This window comes from Tasmannia lanceolata, unplaced genomic scaffold (genome assembly GCF_043159265.1).
Source record: "Tasmannia lanceolata isolate RefF3 unplaced genomic scaffold, GAP_Taslan_0.1 ptg000035l, whole genome shotgun sequence".
NCBI classification, from domain to species: Eukaryota; Viridiplantae; Streptophyta; class Magnoliopsida; order Canellales; family Winteraceae; genus Tasmannia; species Tasmannia lanceolata.
In genome coordinates this window covers 3871867-3892760 of record NW_027518712.1, presented here as the reverse complement: position 1 = coordinate 3892760, position 20894 = coordinate 3871867, and the positions used below count along the sequence as shown (strand labels likewise).

Sequence of the window (20894 nt, the reverse complement as noted above, 5' to 3'; positions counted from 1 at the left end):
TCCTAGTTTCTGCGAGGGCTCTAGGAATCCCATCAGCTAGATCCCATAGGAGACAGCCTATATCTCCACCCTAACATAGGTGTGCTCTTTAGTGTGTTCCTGTCAAACACCCCGTACCCAAAGTACTTCGGACCACATTAAGGCTTAAAAACCAACCTCTTTACCATAACAGGTTTCTGTGTGGGCTCTAGCAATCTTTCAGATTGCATAAGAGATAACAAAACTCTACCCGCACATAGGTGAGCTCCTCAGAGTATACACAATACTTAGGACTCATTAAGGCACTAATGCTCTGTGTGGGCTCTAGCAATCTTTCAGATTACATAAGAGATAGCAAAACTCTACCCGCACATAGGTGAGCTCCTCAGAGTATACACAATACTTAGGACTCATTAAGGCACTAATGCCAACCTCAACTCAGATATATTTCTGTAGGGCTCTAGCAGTTCTGACTACTCAGACCACATAAGATGTGATATGCCTCTACCCATACATAGGTGAGTCTTTTAGTGTGCTGCTGTTAGGCACCGCGCACCCGTAGTGCTTCAGACTCATTAAGGTTTAAAAACCATCATTCACACATGACAGGTCCTTTATGCAACAAATGCAAGTAATCATGAATCAGTCCACTTGTGTTTTATTCTTTGAACCATGAATGACATAATTAGGTAGACAAGTCTTTGAACCATAAATGACATTACAATGATAGATATAAACACAAATGACTATTCCCAAATGCAAATGACCATAATTCAAATGCAAATTGCCATACCTCAAATAGACATAAGTCACATTCTGGAGGATGTCTGCAACACCAATTCCCTTTTCAGACCTTTTGTCATAGGATCAGCAAATTATCTGATGATCGAACATCGATCACTGCAATGATTCCTCGACTTATCAGATCAGATAGATAGCTGTGCTTCAGACGAAGAGTCTTCTTTCTTCCATTGAAGAGTTTATTTTCTGCAACAGTGCTTGCCGCTTGATTATCACAAAAGATAGTAATTGCTGAAAAACGCAATTTTCTCAACAGAAGATCTAACATAAGATCTTTAAGCCACTCAGCCTCATCTCCAGCACTTTCGAAAGCAAAAAACTCTGACTCCATAGAAGACTTAGCTATTATGGTCTGCTTCTTGGATTTTCATAAAATCGCAGCACCTCCCAAGGTGTAAACAAAGCCTCCAGTCGATCTAAACTCGTCTGGGTCTGAACACCAACTGGCATCTGAGAAACCTTCTATTACTGATGGATAACCAGAGAAAAGCAAGCAATAGTTGAGAGTACCCTTCAAGTCCCTCATCAGTCTCTGGACTGCATTCCAGTGCTCCTTGCTTGGATTGCTCGTAAACCTACTGAGCATCCCCACTGCAAATGTGATATCTGGCCTAGTGCAAGTCATTGCATACATCAGGCTACCAATTACCTTTGAGTACTCCAATTGTTTTATAGTTCGTCCAGTTTTGGCATGGACCTTATGGTTGTAGTCATATGGAACGGATAACTCGGCCAGATCAAAATATCCATATTTCTTCAGTATGCTCTCAATCTAATGAGATTGAGACAAACCAATCCCAGACTCTGTCCTCAGAACTCTGATCCCCAAGATAGTATCGGCAGCTCCAAGGTCTTTCATACTAAAATGTGATGAAAGAAAACTTTTCACAGAAGAAATAATCTGCATATCTGTCCCAATGATCAGCATACCATCTACATAGAGACAGATGATTACTGCCTTATCTCTATCAACCTTGTTGTATAAGCATTTATCAGAGTTACTGATACAAAATCCAACACTCCTGAGGACTTTGTCAAACTTCTCGTGCCATAGCTTTGGAGCTTGTTTTAGACCGTAGAGAGATTTAATCAACCTGCACACTTTGTTCTGTTGACTTTCAACACTGAATCCCTCTAGTTGTTGCATGTACAGTTCCTCAGTCAGATCATCATTTAGGAATGCCATTTTCACATCCATCTGATGCACAATCATTCCTTCTATTGCTGCTAAAGCAATAAGAACACCAACTGTTGTAATCTGACAAACTAGTGCATAAGTATGAAAGTAGTTTATACCTTCTTTCTGAGTGAAGCCTTTAGCCACCAATCTGGCTTTATACTTCTCTATGGAACCGTCTGGACGCAACTTTTTCTTGAAGATCCATTTCCAACCAATGGGCTTAGCACCTTCAGGAAGATCTACTAGCTCCCAAGTATTATTTTGGATCAGTGAGTCCATCTCATCATTAACAGCTTCTTTCCAGAGTAGAGCATCTCTAGAACTCATCACTTTTTTGAATGTCTGTGGATCTACTTCAACACTGTATTGCATAAAGTCATCCCCAAAAGACTTAGCTTTCTTGATACGTTTTGAACGAGGCTCATGAGATTCAGGAATGATGGAATCGTTATTCAGTTTAACTTCCTTAGACATGGTTGAATCTCCATTAATAACCTCATGAGAAGCTGGTAGGGAGACAAGTTCCTCTGGTTCAGTAGACTCCCCTGCATGAGAGTTTTTCGGTAGATCACTAAGTGTGTAACATTCTTGTCTTTGATGAACTTGTCTTCAAAGAACTCAGCATCTCTGGCCTCAATGAACGAGTAAGTGCTAAGATCTAGAAACCTTGGAGCATCATTGTCTTCAGCGAACCCCAAAAATATGCACATATTAGCCCTTGGTCCAATCTTTGGTCTCCTGATATCTGATATTCTAACATATGAAAGACACCCCCACACTTTAAGAATATCCAAACTAGGTGGATAACCATACCAAAGTTCATGTGGCGTGATCTTTGTCTTTGAATACGGAACCCTGTTCAGGATAAAATTGGCAGTCAAGAGAGCTTCTCCCCGATAACATGAAGGAAGTCTAGCAGTGATGAGCATCGAATTCACCATCTCAGTGAGCGTGGGATTCTTCCTTTCAGCAATTCCATTTGATTGAGGTGAGTAAGGGGCAGTGGTTTCTGCCATAATACCATACTCCTTGAAATACGCCTTTACTTCATTGGACCGGTATTCACCACCTCTGTCATTTCTGAGCTTCTTTACAGGTCGACTCTGTTGCTTCTCAAACCTGACTCAGTATTCCACAAACTTCCCAAAGCTTCATCTTTTGACTTCAACAAGTACACATGATAGAATTGAGTGCGATCATCGATGAAGATGATGAAATACTTCATACCTCCTCCTGTAGTGAAGCTTCTAAAATCACACGTATCAGAGTGAATCAAATCAAGACACTCTGTACTCCTAGTAACTTTAGGAAAGGGCTTTTTGATAATTTTGGCTTGTGCACACACTTCACACTTACCGGGTTTATCACCCCCACGGGTAATAATCCCAAACTCTTCATGTCTTGGAACTTCCTATAATTAACATGACCAAGTTTATTGTGCCACAACTCAGAAGAATAATCAGAACCAGTGATTTCATTAACAACAGAAGATACAGTGCTCATTTTGTACACTCCATCAGTGCAGTAAACATTTCCAAAATACACATTATTATAAGAAAGAACAGCCTTACCACCTTGGAAATCAAGACGCATACCAGCATCACATAGAAGACTGCCAGACACCAAATTCTTAGCTATGGATGGAACATGCTTGACATTTTTCAGAGTAAGAGTCTTCCCAGACGTGAGTGTCAACACAACAGTCCTAGAACCGAGCACATTAGTAGTAGAACGATCCGTCATAGCCACTTTCTCCTTTGAAGCCACATAAGAAGAAAATAGTGACTTGTTGGTGCACACATCACAAGTAGCACCAGTGTCTAGCTACCAATCAATTGAATCTAAAGTACCATCCACATGAGAGATTACTGCCACAAAATCTGAAATCTCTTCATTTCCAGTGACAACATTAACTGACTCCTTCAGTTCTTTGTCCTTTTGTGGTGCCCTACAATCCCTAGCGAAGTGGCCATACTTTCCACAATTGAAACATTGACCTTCCTTCTTAAAATCCTTTTTTTGCACATTAAGGTTCTTCTTGTTCCACTTCTTCTTGAGATTGTACTTCTTCTTTTTCACATCATATCTTCCCTTGTTATTTTCTGACTTTGCTTCTTTCATGTTGGCAGTAGCCTTCTGCTTCTTAAGCAACTCAATTTGAGAACGAGTTTGGGCTTCATCTTCAATACGAATGAACCGCTTCAAATCATCAAGAGAAACTTGTTTCTTTCTTCTACGCATCTCCGTAGAGAAAGATAACCAGGAAGGAGGGAGCTTGTTTACAATAGCTCCAGCAATGAAAACATTATTGAGCTTTATCGCTTTCTGTTCAAGCTTCAATACTAATTTTTCAAGTTCTTTAACTGGGGGCAAAACTTCTTTTCCATTTTCAAATTTCATATTTAGAAACTTGTCGATAAGACGAGTCTTTCACAAATTCTCTTCATCTTTGTATTGCTACTCTAGATTATCCCAAACTGCCTTAGCTGTTTCGTTTTGACCATAAACATCTGCAAGATGGTCCGACAGATAGTTGAGCAAATAACCTCTACAGAAGTCATTATCTTTATCCCAATCAGCCTCTTCCTTGGTATTCTCCTCTTCAAAATCGGGTTTCTCTTCTTGAATAGTGTAATAGATTTTCAGAAGTTGCATTCCAAAAATCACTTTTCGACGCTAAGCGTTAAAATCAGAACCGTCAAAGTTCTCAAGCTTTAGACCATCAATACCCATAGCTCTTGCAGTATCCATCTTATAGGAATAACGTCTTAAGATTGTTGGTGCAAATAGGGGAAAATATAAAATGAAAACTGCAAATATATTAACTTTAAGAAAGATGGAAAAGACCAAACCGAATATAGATGATTCTCAATATATGTAAAGCTGTTGTACGTCTTCGAACGCTTCACTTAAGACGTTATTCAGCCCTATTCCGGTGCAAGGATTTGACGACCGAACCGTCTCTAAGAACATCAACTAAGTGTTGGTGTGCACCTACCAAACACTTTAAAGGAAAAGCTTCGAGTCTCTTTAGCTAAGCAAATTGGGCTCTACACATCACTTTAAGGCTTCTTGTGTTGACCTTAATCTCACACCAAAATATGGGACACACCCTTGGTTGGCTTTTGCTTTCTCACACCACAACAATGGTAGGGAACCTTTCTCCTTTCTTTCTTTTCTCACATTAGAAAATCTGCATCTTTTTTCTCTATTTAGAAGCTAGCCAAGAGTCTCTTCATTATTTTGGAATCACCCTTAATGAGAGCACTTAAGGCATTCAACTAAAATGAGAAAACCAAAGAGCCACCATTAAGGGAATACAAAGGGTCACCAAGAAAGGCTAACTTTTTTGTCCTTTTGTGAATGACTCTTGGAGTACCAAGGAATATTAAAAGCCACCTTAAACCCTCAGCCCTTTTATTAATATTTGAAACTTAATTTTGTATACAAAATCCAACAAAATTAAAGCAAAAACACATGATACAATAAAATTTATGTGGATCGATAGTACTGTTCGTCCATTCATTTATAGGAAATAACAACATTTATAGAAGCTTTTCTTCCTAACCACTCTCACATTATGTGTTGCAACCCTAAAATGAAGTCCTCACTTCAAATATGAATAACCATGCCATAACATGGCTTTACTACCTTGATCATCTAACATGGCATTACTACCTTGATCATCTGTGAAATTAAAATATAAAACAAGTATTTCATCAATATAATGTTGCGAGGCCTTCCGAAAATATTTTTAAGAAGTTAAGACTTCTTAGCCATTTTATAATTTTCAACGACTAATCAGAAAATACTTTTCAAAGTATGTATCACCTAAAGTAAAGATGATAGAAACACACATTCACATTTTACATACACACATACATTAATATGACAAACATATGGACATAAACACATGCCGGCATGGACTTCCCATGTACACATGAATGATTTGATACAAGAAATACTGAAATTCCAAGGGTGGTCCCGAGTACGGCAACTTAAGAGGAGGTGAAATTAGGTTACTAACAAGTTTTAGACTTTTGAAGACTTAAACCCAATTTTAGAAGATTAAGATATTAAGAATGAAAAATGAGCACACGAGTTAAATCCTAGGTGAAATGCAAATAAAGAGCTAGAGTTTAAAGAGAGAGTGCACCCGAGATTTAAGTGGTTCGGTCCTCCAAACGCGAGGCCTCTCCACTCCACCAACCAAAGTCGTTGATGGCTTCACTATTTGATCTTCTTAACTTCGGCGAAGATCGGTGCCGATTACAATTCCGAATGCTTTAACCTTGGTGGCAATCTACACCATGGAGAGTGGGCTCCGCTTCTCCGAACACTCGCCCAATTCAATGTTCTTGAATAAGAAGGAAAGAAAACAAAAAATCCCTCTCATGGGTTTACAACAAACTTTGTAGAAGATGAACAATTTGAGCCTAATGATCCAAATCCTAATCTTAGAGGATGAGAGGCATAAACAAGCTTTGATTCACTTTTGGGATATTCAAGTAGAGTTTAAGAGTGCTAGGATTGATCATTGGGAAGTTTGGAATGCCCATATATATAGAAAAACCAAAAATGACCGTTTGAGGGGCATAGTGGTAATTCTGGGAAAATCTCAAACGGCTATTTTTCTTCCCGTTATGGTTGTCTCGGAGTTCCGGGAATACAAACAGAAATTGAAAAAAAGCTACTGGACCATTTCTCGGAGCTCCGAGGAATCTCTCGGAGTTCCGAGAAGCCTATGTCAAGCAAATTTTCAATTCTTGTTTTTGGGCTTCCAACTTTACACCAAGTTGGGATTGTTATGAGGGTTCCAAAGAGTTGGAACACTACAAGGACAATCACTTAAACATTTAGGGGTGTGTTTATTTACTTAATTTATGCCTCTTAAAATCTAAACTAAAATTGGAACTTATACAATCTAATATGACTTCGATCTTCAATTGGATTCTTCAAGTCTTCATTTGTCTTGGATCTCCAATGTCTTTGGCCTTCATAAAGTGGTCCAATGAGAGCTTATTGGCCTCAATCCAAGCAATCTTGTCTTTAAGCAATCATGATCTACAACTTAGACAATCAAACACATTAGTGATCTTAAATCACTTGTGTATTGGAATCATCAAAATAAGATGGGAATGCCAAGGTGGGAACCATTGGGCTTACAATCTCCCCCTTTTTGATGATGACAAGCACAAGAGATTTTCAATAAAAGCATGCATATATTTCCTTACACTAGATTTCTCTCCCCCTTTGGCATCTATAAAAAAGATGGGGTAATAGGAAATCAAAGGGATAAAATTTTTAATTTTAAGCTCTCTCTTTTTCAAGGAAAAAGACAAACATAGAACTCCCCCTATTTAGAAAACAAATTCAATACAAGAGGGGATAACTATAAAAAGATATTCAAATTTAAGCAAACAAGCCCCTAATCTAAGCATATATGAAGAGAATCATATGGGGGCTTTGGGAACCCAAGATTTCTTGGTTCCACCACAATCCCTAATTTTAGATGCACATTGGAATTGGTAATGACCATTGATTCCACAAAAATGGCATCTAACATGAGGGTTAGATAGACTAGTCCTATCATAATGATTAGGTCTATGACTAGTCTTCTTCAAGATTATGTCAATAATTTTATTACCATTTAAAAATCCATGGAGACATAATCTTAACCTTTCATTTTCATTATGAAGATGGGTTATTTGATTTAGAAAATCATTAGTTTCATCTTCATAAGATTTGGAAGAACTTGCCACATTTTGTAATTGGCAAGATTTCTCATCCAAAATACCCTTAAGGGTTTCAATCTCAAGTTTAAAATTTTCAATTTTTACTTTAGCTTGAGATATGGAAGAAGAAGATTCATTTTTCAAAAGATCAAGTTCCTTTTCTAATTTTGAAATAGATTTCTTTTGAACTTTATTTTTTGAAATTTGAGAATGCAAGGTTAAGCATAATTCATCATAAGATATTTTTTTACTATCACTACTTGATGAACTACAAGAGGGGTTAGAATTTACCTCTTCTTCATGGGTGAATGCCATGGGGCAAAGATCATCTTTTTATCCTCCCCTTCGCTTGAACTTTTGCCCGAGGTGCTAGTAGCATCCCAACCGGCGGCAAGAGCCTTGTTCTTCTTCCAATCCTTCTTTGCCTTGTACTTTGAGGAAGATGACTTGAGAAGAGGACAATCCGGTCTTTTATGTCCAATCTTCTTGCAATTGAAGCATCTTAAAGCTCCCTCAACTTCACTTTCTTCTTTCTTCTTCTTTTTATCCTTTTTATGCTTCTTTCTCCATAAGCTTTTAAATTTTCTTAACGCTTCTTCCTCATCGCTATCCGCATCACTTGATGATGAGTCCGTCTTGGAGGCTTTTAGAGCTAGAGAACGACTTTCTCTTTCTTTCTCTTTCGGCTTCTTCTCCTCTTGTCAGCTAGTGAGGAGCATCTCATGGGTGATGAGAGATCCTACAAGCTCCTCCGTAGTTAGCGTCTTGAGATCTTTTGATTCTTGGATGGCGGTGACCTTTGGGTCCCAATAAGGAGGAAGAAACCTAAGCAACTTACTCACAAGCTCATCAGTAAGATAAGATTTACCAAGATTAGCTAATTCATTAGAAATTTTAGAAAATCGGGTGTACATTTCAGAAATACTTTCATTTTGACCCATTCTAAACATTTCATATTTGCTCTTTAACAAGTTTATTTTGGAATCCTTGGCTTGTGATGTTCCCTCATGGGTAACGGCAAGTGTATCCCAAATAAGCTTGGCGGAATAAAAAAGAGCTACTCTATTGAACTCCTCCATAGATAAGGCACAAAACATAGAGTTTATAGCTTTGTAATTTAAATTTGCATGCCTTTTATCTTCAACATTCCATTTTTCAAATGGCTTGGAAGGCAAAATGTATCCATTTTCTACAATATGCCAAAGTTCCACATCTATTGAAAGAAGATAGATGCGCATCCTTGTCTTCCAATATCCATAGTTGGACTCATTAAAGAAAGGAGGTCTAGTTGTGGAATGGCCTTTCGGAAGTTCGGTTCCATTTATATTTGCCATTTCACAAATAGAAAGTTGCCAAAGATCTTTTGATCTTTCCCTTGTTTGAAATTTTAAAAAAAAATTTACCAAAGACTTTTAAGAAAAGAAAATCTTTTAAGAGCCAAGGCTCTGATACCAAGTGAAATTCCAAGGGTGGTCCCGAGTACGGCAACTTAAGAGGAGGTGAAATTAGGTTACTAACAAGTTTTAGACTTTTGAAGACTTAAACCCAATTTTAGAAGATTAAGATATTAAGAATGAAAAATGAGCACACGAGTTAAATCGTAGGTGCAATGCAAATAAAGAGCTAGAGTTTAAAGAGAGAGTGCACCCGAGATTTAAGTGGTTCGGTCCTCCAAACGCGAGGCCTACTCCACTCCACCAACCAAATCCGTTGATGGCTTCACTATTTGATCTTCTTAACTTCGGCGAAGATCGGTGCCGATTACAATTCCGAATGCTTTAACCTTGGTGGCAATCTACACCACGGAGAGTGGGCTCCCCTTCTCCGAACACTCGCCCAATACAATGTTCTTGAATAAGGAGGAAAGAAAACAAAAAATCCCTCTCAAGGGTTTACAACAAACTTTGTAGAAGATGTACAATTTGAGCCTAATGATCCAAATCCTAATCTTAGATGATCAGAGGCATAAACAACCTTTGATTCACTCTTGGGATATTCAAGTAGAGTTTAAGAGTGTTAGGATTGATCATTGGGAAGTTTGGAATGCCCATATATATAGAAAAACCAAATATGACCGTTTGAGGGGCATAGTGGTAATTCTGGGAAAATTCCAAACGGCTATTTTTCTTCCCGTTCTAGTTGTCTCGGAGTTCCGAAAATATTTCTCGGAGTTCTGAGAATTTCTTCTCGGAGTTCTGAGAATTTCTTCTCGGAGTTCCGGGAATACAAACAGAAATTGGAAAAAAGCTACTGGACCATTTCTCGGAGCTCCGAGGAATCTCTCGGAGTTCCGAGCTCGGAGCTCCGAGAATTCTCTCGGAGTTCCGAGAAGCCTATGTCAAGCAGATTTTTAATTCTTATTTTTGGGCTTCCAACTTTACACCAAGTTGGGATTGTTATGAGGGTTCCAAAGAGTTGGAACACCACAAGGACAATCACTTAAACATTTAGGGGTGTGTTTATTTACTTAATTTATGCCTCTTAAAATCTAAACTAAGATTGAAACTTATACAATCTAATATGACTTCGATCTTCAATTGGATTCTTCAAGTCTTCATTTGTCTTGGATCTCCAATGTCTTTGGCCTTCATAAAGTGGTCCAATGAGAGCTTCTTGGCCTCAATCCAAGCAATCTTGTCTTTAAGCAATCATGATCTACAACTTAGACAATCAAACACATTAGTGATCTTAAATCACTTGTGTATTGGAATCATTAAAATAAGATGGGAATGCCAAGGTGGGAACCATTGGGCTTACAAATACTGATCACAGATGGGACACACGAGATGAACCAACTTGGGATCTATTTACATGCAAGCATGCATTCCTAAACATACACAGTTCGATTAATATTCATGATGACATATGGGTTCAACTTGTGTGTAAGCTTGTGAATAACAAGATTATAATCTAATTAAGTTGCAAATTTATATATAAATTGCAGACACATAACGAAGAAATATAGGTACCTAATATATTTTTATGTGAAAGCAAATCCATAATCTCTCTTACAACTGGTCAAGCTCTTTCTAATCCACCCGAATGTCGAAGTATTATTAGAGTAGCTCAGTACTTGGTACTCATTTTGTGTGACATCACTTTGTCATTAATCAAGTGTATCAGTTCATGCATGCTTCTAGGCCATGATATCTCACCGCAGTAGAGAAAATCTTAATAATTTCTCAAAATATTCTCGTAGCATCAGTCTCCCTTTTCGATTGGAGTTTATTTGCATTCGAAGGCACGTTTTTCAGCTGGTTGGGGCAGGTTGTCCTAGAGATGGATGCTCAACTACTGTTTCTAATCATTCATGGATGTGTCTTCTTTCATGTGTTGACTGAAAGTTACTCTGTAATTAATGCGGAACCTACCTCCGGCCATGGCGATTGGATGTTGCGATCGCGAATTCTCTCGAACAGTTTGTTGAAACCACGACATTTAATAACTTTTGGACCTGATCTTTAAGAACCCAACAATCTTTCATCGGATGACTAATGACTAATAACCCGATGAAATTAGCAGTATTTGGGATAATTTGATCTAAGATTCCAGATTTTTTCGGGTATCATACCATATCCGTTAACAGCCTACTATTTTCTTGCTTGGCTTATACCTTTTTTGATCGGCTTGGCCTTAACGGCGGAGCGCCGCAGCAATAATTTGCAAATAAACCTAAGTCTCTGAAGTGATGCAGGGTGCTTTTAAGAAGGAATCTCTAGTTCTCTTGCTCGCCGATAATGGCGGAGCGCCGCAGCAAGGTAGACCTAATGGCGGAGCGCCGCAACAATAATTTGCAAATAAACCTAAGTGTCTGAAGTGATGCAGGGTGCTTTTAAGAAGGAATCTCTAGTTCTCTTGCTCGCCGATAAATGTTCTGTTACGCTCGAAAAAATGAGCAAAGTGGTTAATCCGGTGAGCAACCTTCACCCAAGGTTTAAGAGATGGCGTCACTCCTAAGTAGGATTCGTCATATATTCCGGCACAATATCAATAGTCTGCTCATGGATCTCATCGCCATGCGCTTGCTCTGCAATTGACACTATAGAAGAATAGAGCGAACCCAAACCCAACAGCCGCTCGGTTTAGTATAATCTCCAAGATTTCAATCAAGATGAAATCCCTTGGTTGAGCAAGAACAAGGGTAATAAGAAGAAAGTAGTGTATACGCCCATCTTTATTTCAAGCGGCAATAGGCAGGGACTGAGACTTGTTCGAGGGCTACTGAAATCCTAAAGGGCAACCCAAGAGGGGGGTGAATTGGGTAATTAAATTTTTTACACTAAATTTGATAGAAATTAGAAAAATATTACAATTTTAAATCTAACCCTTATTCAATTAAGTATAAATATAAATAGCGGTTAGATATTACCGAAACACCCAAAGGAGGCAAGAAGGAAAGCAAGGAGACCACACAAAGATTTATAGTGGTTCGGTCACAAACGGACCTACTCCACTACCCAAGTACTTGGTCTTTCCTTGGGATTTTCCTTCAATAAAAATGAGATCCTGCATGACAAATCTTAGGGCTTTACAATGTACACCACCTCCAAGGGAACAAACCCTCTATGCAAAAACGCCTCCAAGAAGATCAACCATCTCGCACACCTCCTCCAAGGGAATCACTTCTCTTCGCGAACCGCCTCCAAGGAGATTAACCCTTTTCGCAAACCTCCTCCAAGGGAATCACTCCTCTTTGCGCCGGATTCACCTTCGTTGTTGGGCCAAATCGTAGACCCCGATTATAACGAATAGGAAGAAGATGAAAGCTCATTCAATGCCTCTTGATAGGCTAATGCAAATAATCAATAGCTCAATATCTCTCCTAAAGATTACATGAATAACAGCCCTATGGAGTTCCTCTTGTTGAATGTAAAAATGTACAAATCAAAGCATTGAAGAGGATAAACCTAAAAACCTTAGATTTGAAAGTGTAAGCTAAAAAAGATGTAAAATGATCTTGCAAAAGGTTGTTTAGAAGGTCAAGGATAGGGTATAAATAGCCCAAGTAAAAATTTGACCGTTTGTGGGTAAAACCGTAAATAACTGGTCAAGAAAAACAAAGTTGCCAGGCCCTAATGGCTACTTTGCCAGACGGGCGTGGTCGACCAGGGTGTCACGGTCGCCCTCCCTTTTGGGAGATTAGTTTTTTTATTTATTTTGAATTTCTAAACCCCCGCGGTCGATCGGCGTCTCGTGGTCGCCCTCCGTGAGCAATTTGAACATGTTATTTTTGGTCCAGAACAATATCCGCGGTCGCCCGACCCTATGGCGGTCAACCGGCCCAACCATGCTGGATTGCCTCTGGATTTTTAGAAGCTCATCCGCGCTCGACCGGGGTGCCTCAGTTGACCGGCCCTCTAAGTTTGGGTAGTTGCTGGAGTTCCAGAACACTTCCCGGCCCAGTTTCGACTGGCCCAGTTTCGAAAACTTGGTTTTACATATTGAAACTTTAGGCCTTTGGGCCATGGTCTTTGGGCTTTTGCCCAAGGTTTTTAAACACATTTTGGGGTGTGTGGATGGTATCCAAAGATGTCAAATTTGTTTATGAAAACCATTTGAAAGTGCAAATACATTTTGACAAGAGGACTTCAATACAATTTATAAAAATAGAACTTTGAGTCTTCTTCGATTGTCTTCGCTCCTTAACACTTTCTTGGACATCTTCAACTTGTAAGTGAACTCTTCAACTCGCTTTGGGCCTTGTGACTTCCTCCATTCTTTGAACATCTTCAATGGTACATGAGGTGGTCACCAATGCTAGTTTATCTCCTAGCTTCTCTTATGGCACTTTGCAAGGCATGCTTATTGGATCTTTGACTTGAGCTCTTAACTTGAACATTTTTACAAGGATGATGTCTCCAATGGATGTACAAGCTCGTTTAGTTCATTATGCATGTTGATCCGCAAGCCAAGTGTTGAGTTGTATTGTGCTAGCTTTGGTTTGACAATTGAATTTCCTGTCTAAGGCACAATACTACAAAGCAACACATTAGTCCATAAAGACTAATCAATTTGAGTTTTCTAGCATCAAAACAACAAGGTAAAGGTGATTAGTTGAACCCATGGGAACCCTTGGGCTTACAATCTCCTCTTTTTTTATGATGACAAACCAAATTGATTAGGAGGAATGAGATATCAAAAGAATATACAAATAAGTATCAAATGATATAGATAATGAAGCATTGCTCCCCCTCACTATATGCACAAATTATATATGGCAATGTAAGGCTAGAAATGCATATGGAACATGGACTACCTAATCGATTCCAAAATTCTCCCTCTTTTGGCAGCAGCAAAAAGGAAGGTTTTAATAGTTAAAGTTCAAGATATAGTACCAAGCAGTGCAATAGGTACTCCCCCTATCTACTAATCATGAATATGAGATAATTAAAGTGAAACATACATGATAAGAGCAATCAAACAAAGAGATACAGGATGATAGTGTGAAACACTCCTATGTTTGGTCTCAGGTAGAGCTTTGTGGAGGGGCATAGGTAAAGGATATATACTACAAACTACTTCTATAGCCCATGAAACTAATGATGATATAACATTTTAAGCTCTCCTAATGCTTATCATAAAGTTTTAGCAAGTATAGTGCATGATAAGCAGTTTTTTTTTATTCGATTTATAAGATTAACATTTTAAGCACAACTAATGGGGCAATGGACATTGTGAGCATATCACTATGGTCCATATAATCATGAGAATAAGACAATTTGGCTCTCCTCCTAAGTATTTGTCATTGGCCTTGGGTAAAACCTAAGAAGTAAGGCATGCCAAGGCAAAATGGCTAAAGATATTACAGTAAGAGATTAGCCAGAAAAACTTATCATGGAAATTAGGTGCAAATGACTTATAACGCACATGATAAGTTTGAATTCATAGGAGTTAGGATGAACAACTGAAGCATGATCCTATGAAGAAAAATTCTAGAGAGTTTTCAAAGTAGAACTCTAGAACAAGATATCTATCATTGACAATGATGATAAACATGTGAGCACATCCAAGATAAGTTGTATCTAAGAGAGATATAACATTAATGCTCAAGCTAAGGGCATTTATCATAAATGAGAGACGGTCTCAGAATGAAAGCATAAGACAAGCCCCAACTACAACACAAATGGAGCAATAGGGCTCCAAATGAGAGTACTTATCATATGTAATGTAGTATGCATATCAAACAGCATATGATAAGATAGAAAGATGACATGTATTACATATATAACTCCCCCTTTGTTAGTGACTCATACATAATATGAATCCAAAAGGCTGTCCAACATAGAGTCACCATGGGTTTGTGAAGTGATTAGTTGAAAAACAACCCTTGGGCTACAATTACATGTTTGCTAAGGATACTCATATGATATCAAGTGCGGTGGTGAGACATCCAAGAAACACATGCTCCTCGTAGCTATGTGCATATAATATATATATATATAACAATTCAAGACACATATGACTTATCATGGTTAAAATGTTGGCTAGAAGCCAGAGAAGTTAGATGTATTAATTAAAGTGATGGTACCATTCCTTCAAAAGAAGGCATCAAGAACTATTGAATAGCTTTTAACTTTAAGGTTTAACAACTTTACCATGCAACTAATATGAATCAACGGGTGATACAATATACATAGAGTGCTATATAAATGGACAATTACAAGTACACCAAGGATAGCTAATGATGATAAGTGTTTAAGAATCTGTCCTAGGAGGCTAGCACAAGCAATTCTTACCAGGGTGAGACGACAACTAGTTCTTTTAATTTTTTTTTATAGAAACAAACTAATTTCCTTCTGGATGGAGGAAAATTTAAATTCATATAAGATTTAACAAATTTTAGTTTAACTTCACTATCCCTCTTGAGGATCATCCAGTCTTTATTCATTATGTCATCCATAAGAGAAGAGTAAGACTAATGATTAGTTTATCACTGTGATCTTTGATGAGTTAATCATAAGATTATCAAGGCACATTTCATCACATGTTTTCTCTTCAAAGCCAACTTATTATACACATATTTCAATCTTGAGCACAATTTTGGCTTTTTAGGCATACTCTCATGAATCTGATGATGTTCTAACCTTGTATTGGCCTCATGAGAAATAAATTTGAGTGACTTTAGATTTCTCATATTATCAAATCACTCAAACTTTATAGTGATCTCTCTCAAGAGTATCTAAAATGTTGATATACATAGATCACATATATATAGGCATAATGCGTATATGTATAACTTAGATCACATGCCTCTTATTAAGTGGATTTTAATAATCATCTCTTTTAATAATTCTACTTTAGTTTGAAGTTCACATATCTAGAATATTTCAAGTTTAATTACTTTGTGAACTTATTAATGTCATATGATTGATATATAAATATGCAAATCATTTAATGATGACAATGTGTTCTAATGTGCACACTTTTGTAGATTTTGACTATATTTTCATGTTTCTGGTGCACATGAGTTTATTGTGAAGTGTTCACTATATTTAAAGTATTTTTGTCACTTTACATGCACTAATGAGTTCATTTTCACTTGTTTGAATATTTTAGGTTCATCTTAGAGTTGATTCCAATAAGCGATTCTCTCTTATGGTTTGCATGTCAAAGATAAAAAGCTTATGAACATGCAACAAATGACTTAGTTTAATCAAGATAGATCAAAATTCATTCACTGAACTAAGTTATATTTGCAATTTCACCAAACAATTGTAATACTCTAAGTTTGAAGGGATGTTAAAACCTAAGGATGATTAAGAGTCTTTCCTTAATGAGAGACACCTTGGAGTAATGAACTCATTCTTGTGAATTTCTTATAGTTTTAACTAAAAGTTTGAAAATTCATCAAGTTTTACGTTTAGACTCATTTTTACTTATTTTTCTTATTTTAAGTTCAAGTTTCACATTCTTTGTTTTAGTTTTCTTAGTCAAAATATGATAGCCTAGGGGAACACCTCGGGATCTAGTAAACTACTAATATTGATTTATTTGAATTCAAGTTTCAAAGATGTCTAAGCCTAGAATCCTATCTTGGACCAACTGGGCAAATCCTATGGGTCAATGGTGGTACAAGTGCATGAATAAGTTTCAAATGAGATACAAAACACTTAGACCAAAGTACATAGTCATACCATTATAAGTGAGTGTAATCTTCTAGGTACATTGATATGAGTTGCTAAGATTTATCAAAGATGGTGTATCATGTCACGAATGGTATGAACACTACATTATAAATACATAAAAATCAAGCAAGATAAGCATGTGTATATACCTACAAGAGTTCATATGATTTTACCAACATAATCACAGCTCACTAGATACAAGAAGATAATCAAGAATAGGCACATGTATCTCTAACTCATTTTTAAATGATTTAAACATTGAAGCACAATTGACTAGATGCAAGGGATTCAATCTGTCTTAGGAGTACAACACCTAGTATGCAAGATTATAAGAGTATAAACAATCAAGCACAAGGAAACTAGATACAAAATTTTCTATTACAATCAAGAGCAAGGTATCTTGTAGTATATAAATAATATAACAATGAACCACAATCCCTAAATCTAATAAGCATATGATATGGCTCATGTAGGGGGTTTTGGAACCCAAACCATCTTGTATCCAAGTGAAGTTGTTCTATAAAGTAAGTCTTTTCTAACCCAAACAACTCTACTACCTTTTGCCAATCTAAACTTACATTTAGATTTGTAATGCCCAATCCTACCACAATAATTACATAATGTACAATAGTCGGTGGACGAACAACAAATAGAGTTACAAGAATGCATGTGACTAAAAGAGTGTTTGGTACATTCTTGCAATCTATGAGCTTCAAGCAATAGTGATTCCTTTTTATTTTTCATATCTTTAATTTCATTTCTTAAGTTCTTTATCTCAAGAGATGTAGTGTTTCTTAGTTCTTCTTCTTCATTTCTCAAAATATCAAGGTAAAGACATCATTTATAGATACTTGTTCCATTAGGGCATCGTGAAATTTTTCACAAGTATCATATAGTTATTCATATGATGTACATTCATTGTCAGCATTTTCTTCATTACATTTTTCTAAAGTCATTAGACAAATATTTTCTTTGTAGCTCTTTTCAAGTGTATTCCAAATTTTCCTAGCATTTTTACAAGATAATACTTTATCAAATATTCAAGGGGACAAAGCACAGCATAATGCAATTGTGGCCATAGTGTTTAAGGATGATAATCTAATGTCATTCTCTTTTAATTTTCTAGGGTTTGTAATAGAGAAACCTTTTTCATTAGCTTGCCAAACCCCAAACTCTACACTTTTAAGGTATATCTTCATACGGATTGACCAAGAACCGTAATCGAATCCATCAAATGAGGAAAGTCTAGAGTCCATTGGTTGCCTTGGATCTTTTACTCTTGCAGGTTTTCAAATGAAAGCCTATGTAAGTGCCTTAGCTCTGATACCAATTGAAATCCCAAAGGGCAATGCAAGAGGGGGGTGAATTGGGCAATTAAAAATTTTAAACTAAAATTGATAGAAATTAGAAAAATATTGCAAGTTTAAATCTAACTCTTGTTCAATGAAGTATATATATAAATAAAGGTTAGATATTACCAAAACACCCAAAGGAGGCAAAGAGAGCAAGGAGACCACACAAAGATTTATAGAACTTGGTCATTCCTTGGGATTTTACTTCACTAAAAATGAGATTCCGGGCACCGAATCTCCAGGCTTTACAATGTACACCACCTCCAAGGGAACAAACACTCTTCGCAAAAATGCCTCCAAGAAGATCAATCCTCTTTGCACGCTGCCTTCAAGGGAATCACTTCTCTTTGCGAACTGCCTCTAAGAAGATTAACCCTTTTCGCAAACCGGCTCCAAGGGAATCACTCCTTTTTGCGCCAGATTCATCTTTGTTGTTTGGCCGAATCATAGACCCCGATTACAATGAATAGGAAGAAGATGGAACCTCACTCAATGCCTATTGATAGGCTAATACAAACAATCAATATCTCAATATTTATCCAAAAGATTACACCAATAAAAGCCCTATGGAGATCCTTTTGTTGAATGTAAAAATGCACAAATCAGAGCATTGAAAAGGATAAACCTAAAAACCTCAAACTTGAAAGTGTAAGCTCAAAAAGATGTATAATGATCTTGCAAAAGGTTGTTTAGAAGGTCAAGGATAGGGTACAATTACCCCAAGTGAAAATATTACTGTGTGGGTGCAAAACCGTAAATAACTGGTTAAGAAAAACCAAGTTGCGCAGGCCCCAACGGCTACTTTGCCAAGTGGGCGCCCTCGACATGAGTGTCACGGTCGCCTTCCCTTTCGAGCGCTCACTTTTTTATTTATTTTGAATTTCTAAACCTTTGCGGTCGACCGAGGTCTCGCGGTCGCCCTCGGTGAGCAATATGGATATTTAATTTTTGGTCCACAACCCTATCCGCGGTCGCCCGACCCTGGCGGTCGACCGGCCCACCCATGCTGGATGGATTCTGGATTTTCAGAAGCTCATCCTCGGTCGACCGGGATGACTCGGTCGACTGGCCCTCTAAGTTTGGGTAGGTGTTGGAGTTCCAGCACACTTCCCGCGGTGGCCCGGGAGGCCCTGGTCGATTGGCCCTATTTTGAAAACTTAGGTTTACATATTGAAACTTTAGGGCTTTGGGCCATAGTCTTTGGGCTTTTGTCCAAGGTTTTCAAATACATCTTGGGGTGTGTGGATGGTTTCCAAAGATGTTAAATTTGTTTATGAAAACCATTTGAAAACCCTTTGAAAATGCAAATACATTTTGACAAAAGGACTCCAATACAGTCTATATAAAAATAGAACCTTGAGTCTTCTTGGATTGTCTTGGCTCCTTAACTGAAATTACAAGGGTGGTCCCTGAGTACGGAAACTTATGAGGAGAGAGAAATTAGGTTACTAACAAGTTTTAACTCTTTTGAAAAACCAAACCCAATTTTGGAAATTAAGAGATCAAAAAGAAATTCAAGCACACAAGTTAAATTTAAAGTGCAAATACAAATAAAGAGCAAGAGTAAGAGAGATTGCACCCGAGATTTAAAGTGGTTCGGTCCTCCAAACGTGAGGCCTACTCCACTTCACCAACCAAACCCGTTGATGGCTTCACTATGTGATCTTCTTAACTTCGGCGAAGATCGGTGCCGATTACAAATTCCGATTACCTTTAACCTTGGTGGCAATCTTCACCACGGAGAGTGGGCTACGCTTCTCCGAACACTCGCCCGATACAACGTTCTTGATAACAAAGAAAGAACAAAAAATCCCTCACAAGGGTTTACAAGAATTGTAGAAGATGTACAAATTTAGCCTATGATCCAAATCCTAAGCTTTAGAGGATGAGAGGCATAATCAAGTTTGATTCACTCTTTGGATGTTCAAATGGAGTTTAAGAGTGTTAGGATTGATTGTCTTGAAGTTTAGAATGCCCATATATATAGGAAAACCAAAATATGACCGTTCAATGGCATTGTTGTAATTCCTGAAAAATTCGCAACGGCTAAAAATCCGACCGTTGTAGTGTTCTCAGAGTTCCGAGAATTCTCGGAGTTCTGAGAAAAAATCTCTGAGTTCCGAGAATACAAACAGAAGTTGGAAAAAAGTCTGCTGGACCATTTCTCGGAGTTCCGAGAATTCTCAGAGTTCCGAGAAGCCTATTTCATGCAGATTTTTATTTCTTGATTTTAGGCTTCCAACTTAACACCAAGTTGGGATTGCTATGAGGGTTCCAAGGTGTTGAAACTCCACAAAGACAATCACTTATATATTTAGAGTGTGTGTTTATTTACTTAATTATGCTTCTAAGATCGAAAACTAAGATTGGATCTTTTACAATCTAAATATGACTTTGGTCTTCAATGGATTCTTCAAGTCTTCATTTATCTTGGACTTCGATGTCTTTGGCCTTCATGATGTGGTCCAGTGAGATCTTCTTGGCCTCAATCCAAGGAATGTTGTCTTAGCACCAATGTGATCTACAACTTAGACAATCAAAACACATTAGCGATCATAAATCACTTGTGTATTGGAATCATCAAAATAAGATGGGAATGCCAAGGTGGAAACCATTGGGCTTACAATCTCCCCCTTTTTTATGATGACAAGCACAAGAGATTTTTCAATAAAAGCATACATATTTTCCTTGCACTAGAATTCTCTCCCCCTTTGGCACCAAT

At 37.6% G+C, this 20894-nt stretch overlaps 1 protein-coding gene across 1 annotated transcript; it reads right to left on the bottom strand.

The window, feature by feature from the left end:
* Window positions 1-838: 838 nt before the first annotated feature.
* Window positions 839-1405, bottom strand: LOC143859651 (secreted RxLR effector protein 161-like). The gene is made up of 2 exons (XM_077370304.1): window positions 1165-1405; window positions 839-1011 (listed from the first exon to the last, which is right to left on the bottom strand). Exons 1-2 carry the CDS (start codon window positions 1403-1405, stop codon window positions 839-841), a joined length of 414 nt encoding a protein of 137 aa, XP_077226419.1.
* Window positions 1406-20894: the final 19489 nt, after the last annotated feature.

Coding starts and splice junctions, on each gene's coding strand:
- LOC143859651 (XM_077370304.1), bottom strand. CDS start 1,405: ATGACTTGCACTAGGCCAGATATCACATTTGCAGTGGGGATGCTCAGT. Junction 1,012..1,164: donor CTTTGTTTACACCTTGGGAG/GTGCTGCGATTT, acceptor TGCGTTTTTCAG/CAATTACTATCTTTTGTGAT.